We start from the raw sequence: 19,076 nt of genomic DNA on the forward strand, positions 1-19,076 counted from the left end.
AGCAGGAAGAGAGACAGCCTTACTGTGCCAGAGCCCTGTGTTCGATGCCGCCTGTGTGCAGTTTGCATGTTCTCCCTGTGACTGTATGGCTTTCCCAGGGCGCTCCCATTTTCTCCCACGTAAACCCGCAGAATGGACGCTCTAAATTGCCCCGAGTGTGCAACTTAATTTGGAGGAGATTAATGGGAAAGCGGGAAGCAGAGAATAAGTTCAGTTTGGGATTTAGTTGGAGTGTGGGGGATGAGGGTGACCTTACAGAGGTGTACAAAACGATGAGGGGAATAGACATGGTGAATGCACAAGTCTTTCTCCCCGGGTTACAGAATCAAGGACTTGAGATTCATTCAGTCCTGACGAAGGGTCTCGGCCTGAAACCTCGACTGTACTTCTCCCTATAGATGCTGCCTGGCCTGCTGCGTTCCACCAGCATTTTGTGTGTGTTGTTTGAGATTTATTAATTAATTTGGTTATTGGGATACTGTATGGAATGGCCCTTCGAGCTGTGCTACCCAGCACCGCCCAGATTTAATCTGAACCTAATCATGGGACAATTTACAATGGCCAATTAACGTCCCACTGGTACGTCTTTGGACTGCGGGAGGAAACCAGAGCACCCGGAGGAAACACGTGATCACTGGGAGAACTTGCAAGCTCCTTACAGGCAGCGGCGGGAATTGAACCTGGGTCGCTGGTACTGTAAAATGCGCTCACCACTACGCTATCGTGCCACCCCCAATTGATTAGTGTTAAGTTGGGAGAGTTTTTAAATGGGAACCGAGCCCCCATCACATGACAACCAAGTGAACGTGGAATAGAATTTGGAGCAACTAAACTCGGAGGTGCCGGCCGGTCGTGCAGTGGCGTCGGGACTGGACTTCGAGGCGAGCAGTCCTGGCTGGCTGCTGACGCTCCTTCCATCTGTGTTGGGTCGATCGTTGAGCTAGCAACTCAGCCTTGTAAAAAAACAGACAAATGCTGCAGAAACGGCAAAAATGCGCCACAAGGCATGAAGCAACAATGGGAGTACCAAACAGGTTCTTTGGGTAAACTGATCTGTGCCAAGATGCCAGTCTAAGCCAGTTTCACAACTCGCCCTGGGGTCCATGGACCCTCTCAGTTAATGGTAGGGGTCCATGGCATAAAAAAGTCTGGGAACCCCTGTCCAAACCTTTCCTCTCCATGTACCTGTTTATGTGTCCTTTTTAAAAAAAAGTTTTGTGCCTTTATTTTTAATATTTGCATCCCCTAACCTCTCTTCTCTCTCCACTCCCTCTGTTCCTGTAGCCCCTTGAACTCTCTCTGTCCACTTTCTATTCCTTCAGTGTTGGGGCTGCCTTCAGATGCCAACGGTTTAAATTCTGACGTTTTAAAAAAACTGCTGGAGGAACTCAGTGGGTCAGGCAACATCTGCAGAGGGAAGTGGACAGCCAACGTTTCATCTATTCCCCATTGGTATCCACAGACCCTTCGGTGGTCCAAATGGAATAAAAATGGTTGGATACCTCTGATTTAGACCGATAGAAGTTCTGTCTTTGAAGCTCTTTGACTATTGGGGTTGCACAGTAGCGTAGTGATTAGCACAATGCTTTACAGTACCTGGGTTCATTTTCTGTCTATGATCTCCCCGTGACCACGTGGGTTTCCTCCGGGTGCTCCGGTTTCCTCACGCATTCCAAAGGCGTACCGGTTAATTGGTCCATTGTCCCGTGATTAGGCTAGGATTAAGATGGGGGGGGGGGGGATTGGTGGTAGCACGGCTGGGAGGGTCGACTACACACTAAATGTGGATAATGGTCCTGAAATTGTGCCTCTGCCAAGATGTGGGGCTTCTCCAATCTCCCCTACAATGTCAGATCGTGCTTCGAGACAGCTCTCTGCATTGGAGACACTGTCATAAAATTGTCACTGAAGTATAATTTGTTAGACTGAGCCTTGTGATGGGGCTGGGCCATTAAGGTTGGTGTACAGGAGAATAGCAGGACACTGAGCACCAAAACAAGCCCTTTGGCCCAACTTGGCAAAGCCAACCAAGATGCCCATCTAACGATCCTGCTTCCCCATGCCACAGTGTTACTGAGCAGAGAGATCTTGGGATCCAAGTTCATAGCTCCTTGAAGATTGATAAAGTGGTTGAGAAGGCTTATGGAATGCTTGCTTTTATTAGTCGAGGCATTGAGTTCAAAAGTCAGGAGGTTGTGTTGCAACTTTATAAACTCTGGTTAGGACACATCTGGAGTATGGTTCTAGTTGCCTCACTATAGGAAGGATTCTGGGAGGGTGCAGAAGAGGTTTACCAGGACACTGCCTGGTTTAGAGGGCATGTGCTATCATGAGAGGCTGGATAAACTTGGGCTGTTTTCTCTGGAGCATCAGAGGCTGAGGGGAGATCTGATAGAGGTTTCTAAGATTATGAGAGGCTTAGATAGAGTGGACAAGGAGTATCTGTTTCCTAGGATTGAAATGTCTAATACCCGAGGGCATGCATTGAAGGTGAGAGAGGCTGGTAGGTTGAAAGGGGATGAGAGGGGTAAGTTTTTTTTACTCAGGGAGTGGTGGATGTCTGGAACATGCTGTCTGGTGTGGTGGTAGAGGCAAATACATTAGAAGCTATTAAGGGGCGTTTGGATAGGGACATGGATGTGAGGACGATGGAGGGATATGGACATGGTGTAGGTGGGGGGGATTAGTGTTTGGCTGTTTTTGATTTGCTTTTTAGCTGGTTCAGCACAACATTGTGGGCCGAATGACCTGACCCTGTGTTCTGTGATACACTGAAGCAGGAGTGTAGGCTTTTTTGTCTTGCCGGTGAGTGTAGAAGGGACTCGGGATGATAGGTGTACCGGTAGACTGCAGTCACTGAGTGCACCGTGGCAGTGGGCTGCAAGCATTTCCTCATTGCTAATACCTGGGCAGAACTTCAAGTTTTACATATTTTTGCCTTTTTTAAAATATTTGCATACCGTATAACCCCCCCCCCCCCCCACAAGTGTATTTTCTCTGCCCCCTGAATTCTCTCTGTCTTCCTGTTTGTGCGCCGGCCAGTTTCCAATAATTCCGTGTTGCTGACCGTGCCCGGTGTGGGGAAGACCTGCCGGAGGGTCGGGCAGCATCTGTGGAAGGAAGCGGGAGGATCAGTGCACCGAACGGCGGCTGGAGGGGGCCTGTGAACTCGCTGTTCCCCCGAGAAACACCTCCTACCATCCTGAGAAGGCGCCAGACCCCGGGCTCCTCCACGCCCGCCGCTGACACAACCTCGTCGCTTTCACGCCGTGAACAGAGGGCGGACAAGGACACAGGAGCCACACAACGAACAAGACACCAAAAGACGGCTCGCAGACAAGGAGAGTGTTGTTGTTAGTTTGTATTTTTTTGTTTTTTCAACCTTGATCAGATCAAGCTTTTTTTTTTGTCCTTTTTTTTAATCTTCTCAGTTTAAAGCCAATTTGTCCTCACAGGTCGGATTGGCAACATCAAATGTTTAACATTTATACAGCTTACACAGAGGTGAGACGCAATGGAATGCATTGGAAACCGCACCTTCGACAAGTGCTTTTAGCAACAGCTTACGTCTTACAAACAAAATACAGTGAAAAGCAACAATGAGCCAGCCGGTGTGGATTAAACAGACAGTTCGGTCCCTCGTTCCATTGTCTGGATCCCTCTTCCTTCCTTGTATCCGCAGTGGGGCAAGGATTTGTGCTGTGGACCGGACACAGCCCTTCCTCAATAAGCAATTGAAAAGTATGTCTGGAATACATACAATATATACACTGGACCCCACCACCCGCCTCGTTATCTTATTACCCTGTGGCAGGGTAACTTCCCCTTTTTTAACCATTTCTTCTCAAATTTCATGGACGAGATTTAGGAAACATATCTGCTGCTTGCTTGCGGGTTGAAATGTGAGTGGACGTTCCTGGTTGTAGTGGGCTGGGCTGCCCCCTATACGACTCAACCCTCCCCCCCCCCCCCCCCCCCCCACACCGACAGTGACCATTCAGGTCTTGAGTGGTTTGCGGAGGAGCAAGCTCGCCCTGACGGCCAACGGAGAGAAATCGACTGGGGGCGGGGGGATGTTGAGAGACCCGTCCACGCAGCCACAGCCTCGTTACTGGGCCCTCGACAAAACACAGACAATAAATGGGCCAAAGGGACTGCTGTGGTGCTCTGTGTTTCATTAAGTAGCCAGATCTGAAGCCACAGATCAAGGGAGTATCACTTTTATTGGGAGAAGGAGTGAGTATTATTTTGCTCTCATTTTCCAGCCCCTGAACACCCAAGGCAGGGAGGTCTAGGTAACTATATTAATATTTCTAACCCCCACACTGATTTGTCGAACTTTTGTGTGTACGGTGACAGACTTCGGAGAACTATGCAGCATTCTGTCTTCCCAGTGGGTGGATAAGGCCCCACAGATCCATTCAAAGTCGCCCACTTCTCCCCTGTTGTCTGAAGCACTGCTTACCTCGGGCGGCATTATCACTCGTGCCTCGCAGGGTTTTGGCCCAAGAGTTTCCTTGGTGGTTAAACATCGGGGCTCGTAGGGCACCAAAAATGCGGTGCTGCAGGCGGTAGGGCCGAGACCGGGTTTTATCACTGCTGTCTGCGTGGAGTTTGCATGCTCTCCTGTGACCGTGCGCGTTTCCTCCCACATCCCAAAGGCAGGTTAAGGTTAAATGCCCACTGTTCAATATCTCTGCAGTATGTCAGTTATAATAAACATTCAGATTCTCACCCATTTCTCGGTGTTTTAGTCATTCAAGTTCATGACTTGTGTTAAGGCCACGGTGCACCCGACACCAGACGTTCTGAAATGGCTAATACGAGAGGGCATAAGTTTAAGTCGATTGGATATGGTGGCGGGGGGATGTCAGAGACAGATTTTTTTTAAACAGCCAGACGGTCTGGATCACACTGCCAGACGCAGATACATTAGGGAGATTTAGGAGGCTCTTAGGTGGACACATGGATGAAAGTAACATGGAGAGCTATGTGGGAGGGAAGGGTTAAATTGATCTTGGAGCGGGCTGAAAGACCGGCACAACATCGAGGACTGAAGGACCTGTTCTGGGTTTGATGAAGCAGCTGGAGTCGCCTCATTCCCGAGTTGCATTTTGGAAGGAATTCTCGTAAAACCGGAAGTCCTCTCTGCCTCTCCCCAGTACACATCCCTCTCCCCTCTGTCCCTAGACAAATTCCTGCAGGGAATTAAGAGGGATTGTTCTGCTAAGAGCCAGCAATCAAATCAGTGGGCTGAATAGTCTCTTTCACTGTCATCAACTAGTTGTAGGTTTCTTTTCAAAATACTAAAGCAGAACTCCAGGAGCTTGGGATGTGCAGAGATTAACAGGAAAGGGGATGTTTCTGTCTGATCCTAGGAGAGTCTAGGACCAGGTGGCACAGCCTCAGAATAGAGGATGGTGGATCTCTGCCACAGGTGGCTCTTGAGGCCAAGTCATTGGGTTTATTTAAAGCAGAGGTTGATAAGACGCTTGATTAGTCGGGCTGTCAAAGGCTATGAGAAGGCAGGAGAATGGGGTTAGGGGGAAAATAAATCAGCCATGATAGAATCGTGAGCAGACTCGATGGGCCAAATTCCCTAGTTCTGATCCTAAGTCTTATGAATCCCTCCTGTCTCTTACCCCAAACTCCTCAGGAATGTAAAATTCTCAGGCACCCTCAACCTCCAGGAACTCCAAAGGTGAAAAGTATTTTCATAACAGAATATACATTTGTAAGTGCAATTATATGAAAATCTACTTGGGAGGGGGAGGAGATGTCATCATTAGAAACAGTAAAACTTCAAACTCTACCAAGGTCAAGGGCAGCAGATCTGTGGGACGCACTCAATCTCTGGACTGATCTAAAACAGATACCCTGAGTCTAGATCAGGGGTTCCCAGTCTGGGTACCACAGACCATTTGCTTAATGGTATTGGTCCATGGCATAAAAAAACGGTTGGGAGCCCCTGGTCTAGAAGTTAGGGATCACTTCTAATTGGGTGTAAATTCTGATATAACCCACCAGTATTGGGGATAAACAGAAGAGATTCTGTCAATGCTGTATCGGCAGAATATTGCCATGGTTAGCGTGACACTGTTACAGCTCGGGTCGTTGTGGAGTTCGGAGTACAATTCCGGTGCTGTTCTGTACGAAGGTTATTCCCGGGTGCTGCAGTTTCCTCCTACAGTCCAAAGACGTACCGGGTAGGTAGGTCATTGTAAATTGTCTCATGATTGTTAGGGGTAATTAGGTTTGCCGGGGTGGCCCAGCTTAATGGGCCGAAAGGGCATACTGTATTGCTAAATAATTATGCTGGAGGGACTCGGGAGGTCAGGCAGCATTTATGAAAATGGATAAACAGTCAAAAAGTATAGGGGATTCTTCTGCAGAGGTTCAGGGGTGGAGTTTATCACCACCTTCCCGGGTGTGTGTGTGTGTGTGTGGGGGGGGGGGGGGGGGGTTAGAGACACACAGAGACACCTGACAAGCGCCATGATCTAACTTGGGGCGTAATTTATTTGGTAATATCCTTTGCAGCTAGACATAGCTCCAACCCGCTAAAAATCTAATTGTGGGAAACGTGCGCAGTGCTGCCACTTGCTGGCAGGAGACTTGTAATGCAATTTAAGTTGATTTGATTCTAACACACAAAAACACAAAATACTAGAGGAACCCGGCAAGTCAAACAGCATGAAGGGGAATAAACCGTTGTCGTCTTGGGACTCGGCCAAAATCTTCTACTGATTCTTCCCCTCCGTTGATGATGCCTGACTTACCGAGTTCCTCCTGTATTTTGTGCCAGTTTCTCAAGATTTCCAGATCTGCAGAATCGCTTCCTTGTGTTAGAGATCATTCTAATGTGTTTCATCTGAACACCGACCAACTTTCCTTAAATATTTATGATTTACTTTAAAATTCACCATTAAAGAAATGATCCATTAAACTTTTATCATTACTGAAATGTCAGTAAGACCAAAGAATTGATTGTGGACTTCAGAAAGGATGGGAGGAGGGATCATGCACCAATCCTCATAGAGGGATCAGACATGGAGAGAGTTAGGATTTTCAAGTTCCTGGGGGTCAGCATCTCTGGGGATCTATCCTGGGCCCAACATATCGATACAGCTACAAAGAAGGCAAGACAGCAGCTATACTTCATTAGGAGCTTGAGAAGATTTAGTCTGTCACCAAAGACACTCACAAATTTCTACAGATGCACCATGCATTCTAACTGGCTGCATCACCGTCTGGTATGGGGGGAGGGGGTGTGGGATCTGCACAGGATCAAGAGAAGCTGCAGAAACTTGTGAACTCAGTCAGCTACATCATGGGCAATAGCAGATCCAGCATCAAAACCATTCTCAAGGAGTGATGCTTCAAAGACGATGCCTCCATCATTAAGGACCCCCAGCACCCAGGGCATGCCTTCTTCTCATTGCTACCATCAGGAAGGAGGTACAGGAGCCTGAAGGCACACACTCAACGATTCAGGGACAACTTCTTCCCCTCTGCCATCAGATTTCTGAATGGATATTGAACCCATGGATGCTACCTCACTCTTTTGCACTATGTATTTAACTTAACTTTATATATATAATTTACTGAAATTTAGTTTTTATCATGTATTGCAAAGCACTGCTGCCACAAATCAACATATAGAAACATAGAAAACCTACAGCACAATACAGGCCCTTCAGCCCACAAAATTGTGCTGAACATGTACTTACTTTAGAAATGACTAGGGTTACCTATAGCCCTCTATTTTACTGAGCTCCACATACCTATCTAAAAGCCTCTTAAAAGACCCTATCGTATTATTGTATCCGCCTCCACCACCGTTGCCGGCAGCCCATTCCACGCACTCACCACTCTCTGAGTAAAAAACTTGCCCCTGATATCCCCTCTGTATCTACTCCCCGGCACCTTAAACCTGTGTCCTCTTGTGGCAACCATTTCAGCCCTGGGAAAAAGCCTCTGACTATCCACACGATCAATGTGCAGGTATATTAAACCTGTTCCAATTCTGATAGAGTGGATGTGAAGAGGATGTTTCCAGTAGTGAGAAATCGGGAAACACAGCCTCAGAAAATAGGGAACTCAGATGAGGAGGCATTTCTTCAGCCAGAGGGTGGTAAATCTATGGAATTTGATGTCAGAGAGGCTTATGGAGCCCAGTGATTGGGTGACTTTAAGGCAGAAAAGATAACTTCTTGACTGGTAAGGCAGTTAAGGGGAGGGAGAGGAATAAAAATTAAGCCATAATGGAATAGCGAAGCATACTTGATGGGCCAAATGCCCTGATTCTGCTCTTATCTTACGGGCTTCAAGCATCATAGTCAAAGATTATAAATCTCTCCTCCATTTATATTGAGCGACTGAGCCTGTTCTTGGGTGATGATTTAGGTGTCGGGCCAGATGGAAAAGGTCAGGGTGTGGGGGCTGGAGGCGAGGGAGGGGCCAGTTCAGCAAGCTGAACTAAAGGTCTGTGGATGGGCTTCAGTTCAGACTGCTTGCTTGTGTTGTCACAAATTGTTTTTCGTTTCTCCCCCCGCACACTGGGTGTTTGATGGCCCTTTTTATGGGCTCCTTGTTTTGTGACTGCCTGTGAGGAGACTAATATCAAGGTTGAATAATCTTTGATAATAAATGTAATTCTCTGCTACAAGGATTGGGGGGGTTTTCTTTGATTCCCGTATAAGCCCCCATTCATTGACCATTGGGGAACTGCCCTGGAGAAGTTGTTGAAGAGTTGCCACTTCAACAGCCCACGGTCAATGTGGTCAAGGCTAAATTGGCTTAGGACCGCATGGAGTGTGTTAGTAAACCAGATGTGCTTTTACAACTTTGGTCAGTTTATGTAATTAAGGGATTTATATTGCCATAAAATATGACTTGATAGAGGTATTTAAAATTATGAGGGGGATAGATAGAGTTGACGTGGATAGGCTTTTTCCATTGAGAGTAGGGGAGATTCAAACAAGAGGACATGAGTTGAGAGTTAGGGGGCAAAGGTTTAAGGGTAACACGAGGGGAAATTTCTTTACTCAGAGAGTGGTAGCTGTGTGGAACGAGCTTCCAGTAGAAGTGGTAGAGGCAGGTTCGGTATTGTCATTTAAAGTAAAATTGGATAGGTATATGGACAGGAAAGGAAGGGAGGGTTATGGGCTGAGTGCAGGTTGGTGGGACTAGGTGAGAGTAAGCGTTTGGCATGGATTAGAACGGCCGAGATGGCCTGTTTCCGTGCTGTAATTGTTATATGGTTATAAAGTCCAGAAGGTAAAAGAGATTCTGCAGATGCTGGAAATCCAGAGCAGCACACACAAAATGCTGGAGGAGTTCAGCAGACCAGGCAGCATCTATGGAGGGGAGTAAAGAGTCCGAGTTTCCAGGCGAGACCCTTCATCAGAACTGGAAAGGAAGGGCTAAGAAACCAGAATGAGAAGCTGAGGAAGGGGAAGGAGTCTCAGCTAGGGGAGGGAAGGATGGGTTAGATTGAGGTCGGCATAACAATTGTGGGCCAAAGGGTCTGTACTGTGCTTTGTAATAGTCACCTTCTAGATGGTACTCCTTCCCCTCCTCCCACCTTCTAATTCTGGCTTTCTCCCCCTCCCTGATGAAGGGTCTCGGACCACAAGCGTCGATTCTTTACTCCTCTCCGTAGAGGTAGCCGCCAAACCCCGAGAACAGTTCTGCTTAGAGCAGGGCTGGACTGCGCTGCAGACTCCGTGCAGAGGAAAGACCAGCAAGGGCATAGTGTTCAGGTGGATGGAAGGAAGTCTGGGGGGGTGGGTGGGGGGAGACGGCACAGGTAAGTTTCCTTTTTACGGAAAGTGGTGGGTGCATGGATCATGCTGCTGGGGTGGGGCATTTCATAGACGGGAGAAAGATGAAGGGCCACGAGAGGAAAGGGTTAGATCGTTATTAGAGCGGGCCAATAGGTCTGCACACTGAGATCAAAGGAAACCAGCCAGGATAGTCGGATTTGGATATACCATGGGCATTGGTAAGGGTCTCCATTGTCAACATCCGAGTGGAGGCAAGGCCAGAGCTCACCAGCATTAAATCCATCTTGCAGGAAGAGCAGGACATCATCATCAGATGTACAGAATGATAAGAAGCAAAGGTTGATTGGGCAGCCAGATTTCGCAATTATGAGGGGGGTAGATAGAGTTGACGTGGATAGGCTTTTTCCATTGAGAGTAGGGGAGATTCAAACAAGAGGACATGAGTTGAGAGTTAAGGGGCAAAAGTTTAAGGGTAACAGGGTAACACGAGGGGGAACTTCTTTACTCAGAGAGTGGTAGCTGTGTGGAACAAGCTTCCAGTAGAAGTGGTAGAGGCAGGTTCGGTAATTGCGAATCACGTGGGAATAGTGACCGAGGCGGGAAGTTGGAAGCAGGGAAAGGCCACGAATGGTCGAACTTGATGGGAGAGGAAGGTGATTGGTGGAATGGAGGGAGGGGTTGGGTCAAATGGGAGCCACCGGATTGGCCGGACGACAGGGAAGGATGGTTGGGAGGTGGAGGGTAAGAGGGAAGAGGAAAGAGGATGGGGCGAGCGAAAGGAGATACGAAAAGTTACAGAAGTTGGAGAATTCTACCGGGCGTTGGGAACATGGGAAGGAAGGAAGGGTTAGATTGATCTTGACGAAGGGTCTTGGCCCGAAACGTTGACTGCTTCGTTCAACGGATGCTGCCCAACCTGCTGAGTTCATCCAGCTTTTTTGTACGTCTTGATTTGACCACAGTATCTGCAGTGTACTTTGTGTTTAGATTGATCTTGGTTGGTCAAAAGGTCAGCACAACTTTGTGGGCCGAAGGGCCTATACTGTCTTATGTAATCGTCACTCATCCTTCCAACAGTGTGAATGCTGTCTCCCAGCCCCGGTGTGCCTCTTCCTCTCCGCAGTTACTTCTCGCCGCCAGTATTAATCCACACCTTGGTGCTGATTATTGCTGTTACAGAATGCCTTAGACTAACAAACATCGACTTGTGGGGGGTGGGGGGTGGAGAAAATACAACAGAAAGCCGCTTCCTAGAAGGCGCAAACCTTGCAGCCGCTTCCAGCTCTGGGACGAAACCGTGGCTTTCATGAGCTGCGTCGGCAACAGGGCCTTCGGCGGGCATTGCGCTCGGCTTGGAGACGGGAGATTGCGAGCTCGGCTACCGTCCTCCGCAGACATCCAGGCTGAAGCCGCCACTGTGACGCCGGGACGGTGTCGCGTTGCTTCGGGGGTGACCGGCCCGAGCGTCGGACCGCCCGGCTCGCGTGGAAGCTTTCTTGACCACAGGCTGCCCCGGCCTCCTCACACGAAGACAGTGACTTAAAAACTTCAGAGGGTTACCTGATCGGCTGAAAGTCCTGAGGCTCTGAACGGCACTATTGGAATGCAAGTCTGCAGTCTGTATCGGCTTTATCTTTGTAAGTGCTGCGTACGGCCCATTCAACGCAAAGGGAACGGCTTTGCCACACAAATCCCCGGGTCTTGGACCCACCAGGGGCTGCGGAACGCACCAGCATCGGCGGGACCTACCCGACATCTCACCGCGAGTGGGGCAATGGGCCACGACGAGGCAGAGGAGCTTGGGTGTAACACCCCCCCCCACCCCCCCATCCCACACAGCCGGGCAGGGGCGCAGTGCCACAGGCGGCGCCCAGCGAGGTGCAGAAGCCCTCAGTCACCATCTGGTCTTAGGTCACATTGAATTTGCCAAAAGGAGAACAAAACGAAAAGAAGGCTGAGTGCAATTTGCGTCGCTGAAACGTACAGGGAGTGGTTTGGGTGATAACTTTGGGCTTGCAGAACGAAAAGTTGAAAGCCTACGGTCACTGTACAGATTAGCTGCGATCTGAATTACCACTATTTATGTCGGAGATTTCACATATTAGCGTTGATGCTGTTTCCCGTCGCAATGGACCAGAACCTCTTCGCCACAGCGCACACCCAAAATAAAACGGTCTGGTTACCAAGCCTTTTTTTCCCCCCTTGACCCTACCCCCTGTCAAATGTACCAGGGAATATTCAGCACAATTAGACGCGAGAGTGATGCTCCTTCTACATAGTCCCGAAGAGAAGGGGGGGGGGGGTGGAATAAAGAAACTGGTTAGATACAGGGTAAAACTCCTCTAACACTGTCCCATCAAGCACTCCAGGATTCGGGACAGCGCGGGTTAGATACACAGTAATGTTTCCCCTGCATTACCCCCAACAACTCACTCCGAAGCAGTGGCGCCCCGCTCCAAGTGGATAACCTCTGGAAGAAGCAGTCCGGGGCTCTCTGATGTTTCGACCTCACTTTCTCCAAAGCTTCAGGCAAGTGTGAAACTAGACGGTATGAGGATACACTGAACGGCGTTTGGGTAATTCCCCACACCAGGGAATGCTTTGTCCGAAAAACCATCGGGGGCGGGGGGGGGGGGGGACACACCACTTAATCCGGCTTTAAAGCCACCTGTCGCAAGGGCAATGTTTCTCTTTTTTTCTCTCTCTCAATTTGCTTTTTTTTACAAGTTTTACCGACTGGCTGTACATTATACACAGAACGGTCCCACGGGACATTGTACCAGTGAGGCTCCGGCCCAAGAAGAGGTCAAGTTGGAGACGGGTCAGGCCTCATTGGATGGGCCGGGTGGACAACGACCTCACGAACCGAGCAGCGGGGGTGGAGATGGGGAGGCTGAAGGCCTCAGCTGGCACACCGACCACCACCCTCCCCTTAACAACACCTGCGTCCCAACAGCCGGCCAGTCCCGTGGACAACCAGCCGCCGAGATGGTGGGACCATCCAATGTCCACCTCCCTCTACCATCCAGCCCCAGCTCGTCCACTCCCCGTGTGGACTTGGACCAGAGAGACACGGGTGGTTGCCTCTGGGGTTATGGTTGGGAGGGAAGAGGGAATAAAGTAAAAAAAAGAGGGTAAGACTTGAAGGAGATGGGAAGAGGAGGAGCAGAGGTCTTATTGTCTCAGCTTGGAGGCTGGCTGGAGGGATCTCGATGGGCGCTGGGTCAGTCTTCCTTGCGCTCCAGGGCCTGCGGGGGGTGGATGGTGCCGGCGTTCATGGGGAAGGGCAGGGTGGAGAAGAGGGCCTCGGCCGTGGTGAAGACGCTGCCAGCCGGTACCTGGGTGAGGCCGGCAGCGGCGGCCGGCGACCCGAAGGGGTTGGCCGCCATGTTGAGGCGCTGGACGTGGTGGTAGATCATCTCCACCTGCGCCTTCTGCTCGGCGCCGAAGGCCGGGCCGTTCAGCTCCACGAAGTTGAGGGCGTGGGCGGCGGCGGGCAGCAGGTTGCCAGGCACGGCCAGCGCCACGTCGGCCGGCGCGTAGCGGATGGTGCTGGCTGCGTACAGGCTGGAGGGCGGCGGCGGCGGGGCCTGGGTCAGGGCCAGAACCTCGGCCTTGTCGTCGGCGGACGGCGGGGCCGGCGACCGGGCGTCGGAGGCCCGGGGAGACGGGCCGAAGGGTGTCTTCCTGCCGCCGGGGTTGTCGGCAGCGCCGGGCGGGCTGAGGGGGGGATCTGCGCCGAAATGGTCGGAGGTGGCGGGCGGGGCCTTGGCCGCCCGCTGGTGGTAGGCCGCCTCCCGCTCGGATGGGTAGTCCCAGGCCGGGCGGCGGCCCTCGTAGCCGATGGCCGGTGTGGCCTCAGTCTTGACCTTGAGGGTAGAGTCGCGATCGGCCACCCCCGGCGCCTTGGCCCGAGGCCCCGAGCCATCCCTCGGCCTCTTCCTCCGCTTCGGGTACAGGTGCCGGGCGGCCAAGCCGCCGCTCTCCTCCTCCTCCGAGCTGGCCCCCGTGCCTCCGTCACTGGGTCCCGAGCCCCGCAGCTCTCGGCCCGGCCCTGCCTCGGCCTGGCCCTCCACCTTCATCCGCTTGACTCGCGGCAGGACCAGGCTCCTCCTGCCGCCGCTCGGCCCCTCGCTGTCCGACAGGCTGGAGTCGCTGTCGTCCTTGGCCGAGGTCATCTCCTCCTCGGACGGGCTGTCGGATCGCTTCCAGGCCTCCGAGCGCGCCCTGACTCCCGCCTCCAAGTTGCTCGCCTTCCCCGTGGCTTTCGGGTCGTGGCTCCCTGCAGGAGAGAAGGGCAAGCAGGGCGATGAAAGCGGCATCAACTCCCACAAGAAAACCCTTCATCTGCGTGTCTAAGCTCAAGGCAATGGAGCAGAATTAGGCCATTCAGCCCATCGAGTCTGCTCTGCTATTCAAACACAGCTACTTTATTTTCCCTCTCAATCCCATGTTTTTGCCTTCTCCCCATATCATCTGAGGTTTTTAATAATTAGGAAACTATCAACCTCTTCTTTAAGGTGGCATTGTGGTTAGCACAGACAAGAGAAAATCTGCAGATGCTGGAAATCTGATTAACACACACACAAAATGCTGCAGGAACTCCGCAGTCCCCGTTAGATGTCAACTGTGTACTCTTTTCCACAGATACTGCCTGGTCTGCTGAGTTCCTCCAGCATTTTGTATACAATGCTTTACGGTGCAGGAGACCCGGGTTCAAGTCCCACCGCTGCCTGTAAGGAGTTTGTACGTTCTCCCCGTGACCGCGTGGGTTTCCTCCGGGTGCTCCGGTTTCCTCCCACAGTCCAAACACATACCAGTCAGTAGGTTAATTGGTTCATCGTAAATTTTCCAGTGATTAGGCCGGGTTAATTTGGGGGGACTGCTGGGCGGCGTAGCTCAAAGGGCCTATTCTGTGCTGTATCTCGATAAGTAAGGCAACGTTAAACAATCTTGAATTCATCCGGGTGATCCATGTGGGTTAGGAGATTAATTAGTCACATGAGTGTAATTGAGCTGGAAGGCCCTGTTGCCATGCTGTATCTATAAATATATAAATAAAGAAATCCAGCTTCTGCAATTTCTCCTCACAAGTACAACAACCTGATAAATCTCCTCTGCACACTCTCCAATACCCACTCAATTATGATCTTTGTAGTATTGTGACCAGAGTTGCACACAGTACTCCAGCTGAGGTCTGACCAAACTTTTATAAAGTTGGAACATAACTTCCCGGAAGTACAGCAGGTCTTCAGCAATTCAGCGAGTTGCTCATTGGCAGAGAAACAGAAGGAGTTAGTCTCGGTGATGCGTCGGAGGAGTTGGCGCACGAAGCCTGCGAGCTGTCCAACTGCGAGTGGTCATCTTAGTCGCTTTTCTTGTGATCGCAAGATGCAGCTGGATGTTGTGAATGTTGGACTCCTGCGAGTCTGATTCACTGATTTATTGGCGGACCCGAGGTGGCGTCCAAACAGGAGATGGTGCTGAACCGTCCCTTCCCACCCCCTGTGTTCGCTTGGTAGAGGACAACCTGCATTGTGTTCAACTGCAACATTCATGAACTCAGGATCTTAGACTACATATATATTTTTTTGTGTGACTGTATTTTACTGTTATCTTATACAAACTCCCACAACCTAAAAGTGCTCCTCACGGGCGTGTACCTCAAATAGCCTCTGACAACCAACTCCCGGCCTTCTTGTGTGGCTTAGCCTCTAAGCCCGGCGGAACTGTTACTACTGACAGGAGAAGGGGCGAAGGCGGGTCCTGGCGCCTTATAACCAGTGCTTCGGGTAGATGGAGCTCGTCAGCCTGGGAAGGCAGTCCATCTGAGAGAGGGAAAACTCTGATTTCAAACCTCCGCTGCCTTGTGGCCATACCCACTCATGGGAAAGGCTTCGGGAGTAAACCCTGAGGACAAATCCAGAGCTGGAGTCCCTAAGGCAGTCCGACGTTGCCTTCAACCTCGTTCTGGCAACTCCTGCGACGTCACTGGTGCCCAGCTGTATCGGCCCTTGCCCTTCCCTTGGACAACATCGGTGTTGTGGAGAGGGGAGACTTGCAGCTTGGGCAACTGCCGGTCTCCCATACAACCCTGTCCAGGCCTGCGCCCTGGAGGGGACGCAGATCCATGGCCTCGCGAGACTAACGGATGTCGCACATATGTGCTTTATGCTGTGTGTGACTATTGGTACAATGTTTTGCACTTTGGCCCTGGAGTAATGCTTCATTTGGTCATGTTCATGTATGGTTGAGTGACAATTAAACTTGAACTTGTGCTGTCCTGCCTTGCGTATTGACAGGAGGCAGCATCCATGACCAATGGACACCTCCAGGAGAATGAGAGGTGACCTCACACAAGTTATGAGGGGAGTGGATTCGGTGGACAGGCGTAGCCTTTTCCCCGGGGTGGGGAGTCCAAAACTGTGGGGCACAGGTACAAAATAAGAAGGCCAGTGAGCAGCGAGTACCTAGAATGAGGAACTGTTGATGCAGGTACAATTGCAACCTCTCAGGGGTATATAGGGGTACATGGAAGGGAAGGGCCTGGAGGGTTATGGGCTGAATGTGGGTAACTGGGATTAACAGAAGATGCTGTGGTTAGCATGGGCTAATTGGGCCGAAGGGCCGGTTTCCATCCTGCATTACTCTCTGACGATTTGAGGCCGGTTCCTTAAGGTTGTTCTAACGGGGGTGGTGGGGGGGGCAAGCTCCCACTACCTATTAAAAGCTCCCAACGGCATGCGTCTCAAATAGCCTCTGACAACCAAGTCCAGCTCCTGGCCTTCATGCGTGGCTTAGCTTACTAAACCCCGCCAGAAGTTTTTACTGATAGGAGAAGGGACAAAGGCAGGTTACTACCACCTTAAGACCAGTCACTTTGGGTAGATGGGGGTTTGGCAGCTCTTCTGGAAGAAGGAAAACTTTGATCTCAAATCTTCCACTGCCACTCATGGGGAGGGCTTCGAGAGTGGACCCTGAGGAAAAATACAGAAATCCGGAATTGCAGTCCTACGTTGAGCTCAACGCTGACTGGCGACTCCTGTGACGCTGCTGGTGTCGAACTGTATCGGTCTCTCCCGTTCCCTTGGGTTCATCAGATTCGTGGAGAGGGGGAGCTTGCCCCATGGGCAACAGCTTGCTCTCCATATCGTACTGCCCTGGCTTGTGTATCTATACCGCTAGGACGCAACATCCCCGATCAGCGGAGACCTCACTCACATTTGAGGTAATGCAATTGTTGACTACACAGTGAAACACCTCCTCTCCCCCTTTACACCCTCCTCTGTGTTTCATGAAAATTCCATACCCTGGGGTACTGCAATTCCTGCCCACCCTTCAGGCCAATGTCTCGGTGACAGCAACAGCTTCATAAATCCCGTGAAAGTCACTGAGTTCCCAAGGACTTTGCTGCAAACCCACTCCTTCTCGGCCCGTGCAAGCATGCGGACAGCTGAATTTGGGGTCCTTCGACCCACGGAGCACAGGCTCTGATTGGCTTGCAGTTGGATTGGCTTCAGGGTCCGCAATCAGACGTCCTGGCCGAGGGAGTGGGATTGGCGCTTCACAGGGGACCGTGGGTCACGAGATTCCTTTACCTATGTGCTCCCGAGAGTCGGACTCCGAATCTGACAACACCAGCTGCTTGGAAGCTTTGATGGACGAGAGCGGGAGCTGTGAGATGTCCATGGGAGTGTCTCGAAGCTCCGGTTTGCTACAAGGGCAAAAGAAAAACAGTACATCGGCATTCATCGCACAAGGCAGGTTTACCACCAGCACCACGGTAAGCGCGAGACTGTTACGCCTCAGGAGGTCAGAGTTCGGAATTCAATTCTGCCGCCTGCTGTGATAAGATTGTACGTTCTTCCCGTGGGCATGAGGGTTTCCTCCCACATTCTGGTTAGTAGGTTAATTGGTCATTGTAAATTGTCCCGTGGTTATGCTAGTCTTATACGGACGGGTTGCTGGACAGTGAGGCTCATTGGGCTGGAAGGCGCTGTTCTGCACTGTGACTCTAAATAAAACTGCCACCGTTAAAGAGTGATAAGGATTCTGAGGCAGAAGATCCTGCTACCATCAGGGAGGAGGTACAGAAGCCTGAAGGCACACACTCAGTGATTCAGGCACAGCTTCTTCCCCTCTGCCATCCGATTCCTAAATGGGCATTGAACCCGTGAACACTATCTCACTTTTTAAAGTATATATTATTTCTGTTTCCTGCAGCTTTTTAATCTATTCAATATATGTATATTGTAATTTATTATTATTAGTTTTTCTTCTCCTAGATTATGTATTGCATTGAACTGCTGCTAAGTTAACAAATTTCCATGACACATGCTGGTGATAATAAACCTGATTCTGACTTTGGTTCTTGTGGGACAGAATTGTAATGTGAAAGAAATATCAAAGCCAATGTCGAGTGTTAATTTTTGGACCCTTTGGCCCATCAAATCCTCAACAGCCATCAGAAACCCAATCACACTAATCCCATTTTATTCCCACCCGCATTTCCAAAAACACCACTCAGGGTTTGTGAACTACCTTCACACTTGCGGTAATTTACCGGTGGCTAGCGTAACGAATTACAGCGTCGGTGATCGAGGGTTCAATTCCTGCCGCTGTCCATAAGGGGTATGTACGTTTTCCCTGGGTGTCCAACTGCATACGGGTCAGGGTTGGTGAGTTGGGGGCAGTGCTATGTTGGTTTGCAAAGCATGCCGACACTTACGGGCTGCCCCCCCCCCCCAGCACATCCTCGGACTGGGTTGGTTCTTGGCACAAAACGGCGTTTTGATGTTTCGATGTTCGTGTGACAAACAAAGCTAAACTTTTATCGATGCACTTCGATGGGATGTGAGAGGAAACCGGTGTTGAGTGGGAGAATGAATCAGCCATGATGGAGTAGTAGAGTATACGCACAAAACGCTGGAGGGATCTCTCCAGCATCTGTGGAAAAGAGTTTGGGTGACGAGAGGGCTGGAAAAAAAGTTGAGGAGTCAGAGCAAGAAGATGGGGAGAGGGGAGGAAGGTCCTCAAGGTGACAGGTGAAACCGGGAGGGGTGAAGTAAAGAGCTGGGAAGTTGATTGGTGAAAGAGATACAGGGCTGGAGAAGGGGCAATCTGATAGGACAGGACAGAAGTTCATGGAAGAAAGAAAAGGGGGGAGGAGCACCAGAGGGAAGTGATGAGGTGAGAGAGAAAGAAAAGGGAATGGGGAATGGTGAAGGACATAGTGGGGGCATTACCAGAAGTTTGAGAATTCAATGTTCATGGCGTCAGGTTGGAGGG

At 50.6% G+C, this 19,076-nt stretch overlaps 1 protein-coding gene across 4 annotated transcripts in view; it reads right to left on the reverse strand.

Annotated features, from left to right (window-relative positions):
- Positions 1–3,346: 3,346 nt before the first annotated feature.
- The window catches only part of npas1 (neuronal PAS domain protein 1), a 625,083-nt gene continuing 609,353 nt past the window's right edge, over positions 3,347–19,076 (reverse strand). For all 4 annotated transcript variants that reach the window (XM_073029337.1, XM_073029338.1, XM_073029340.1 and 1 more), the window contains exons 11-12: positions 17,387–17,502; positions 3,347–14,070 (exon numbers count right to left, since the gene is read on the reverse strand). In XM_073029337.1, coding sequence (XP_072885438.1) covers positions 13,013–14,070; positions 17,387–17,502 — 1,174 coding nt within the window. In that variant the 3' untranslated portion in view covers positions 3,347–13,012. The remainder of the gene's footprint in view (positions 14,071–17,386; positions 17,503–19,076) is intronic.

Source organism: Hemitrygon akajei, chromosome 25, assembly GCF_048418815.1.
Source record: "Hemitrygon akajei chromosome 25, sHemAka1.3, whole genome shotgun sequence".
Lineage (NCBI taxonomy): Eukaryota > Metazoa > Chordata > Chondrichthyes > Myliobatiformes > Dasyatidae > Hemitrygon > Hemitrygon akajei.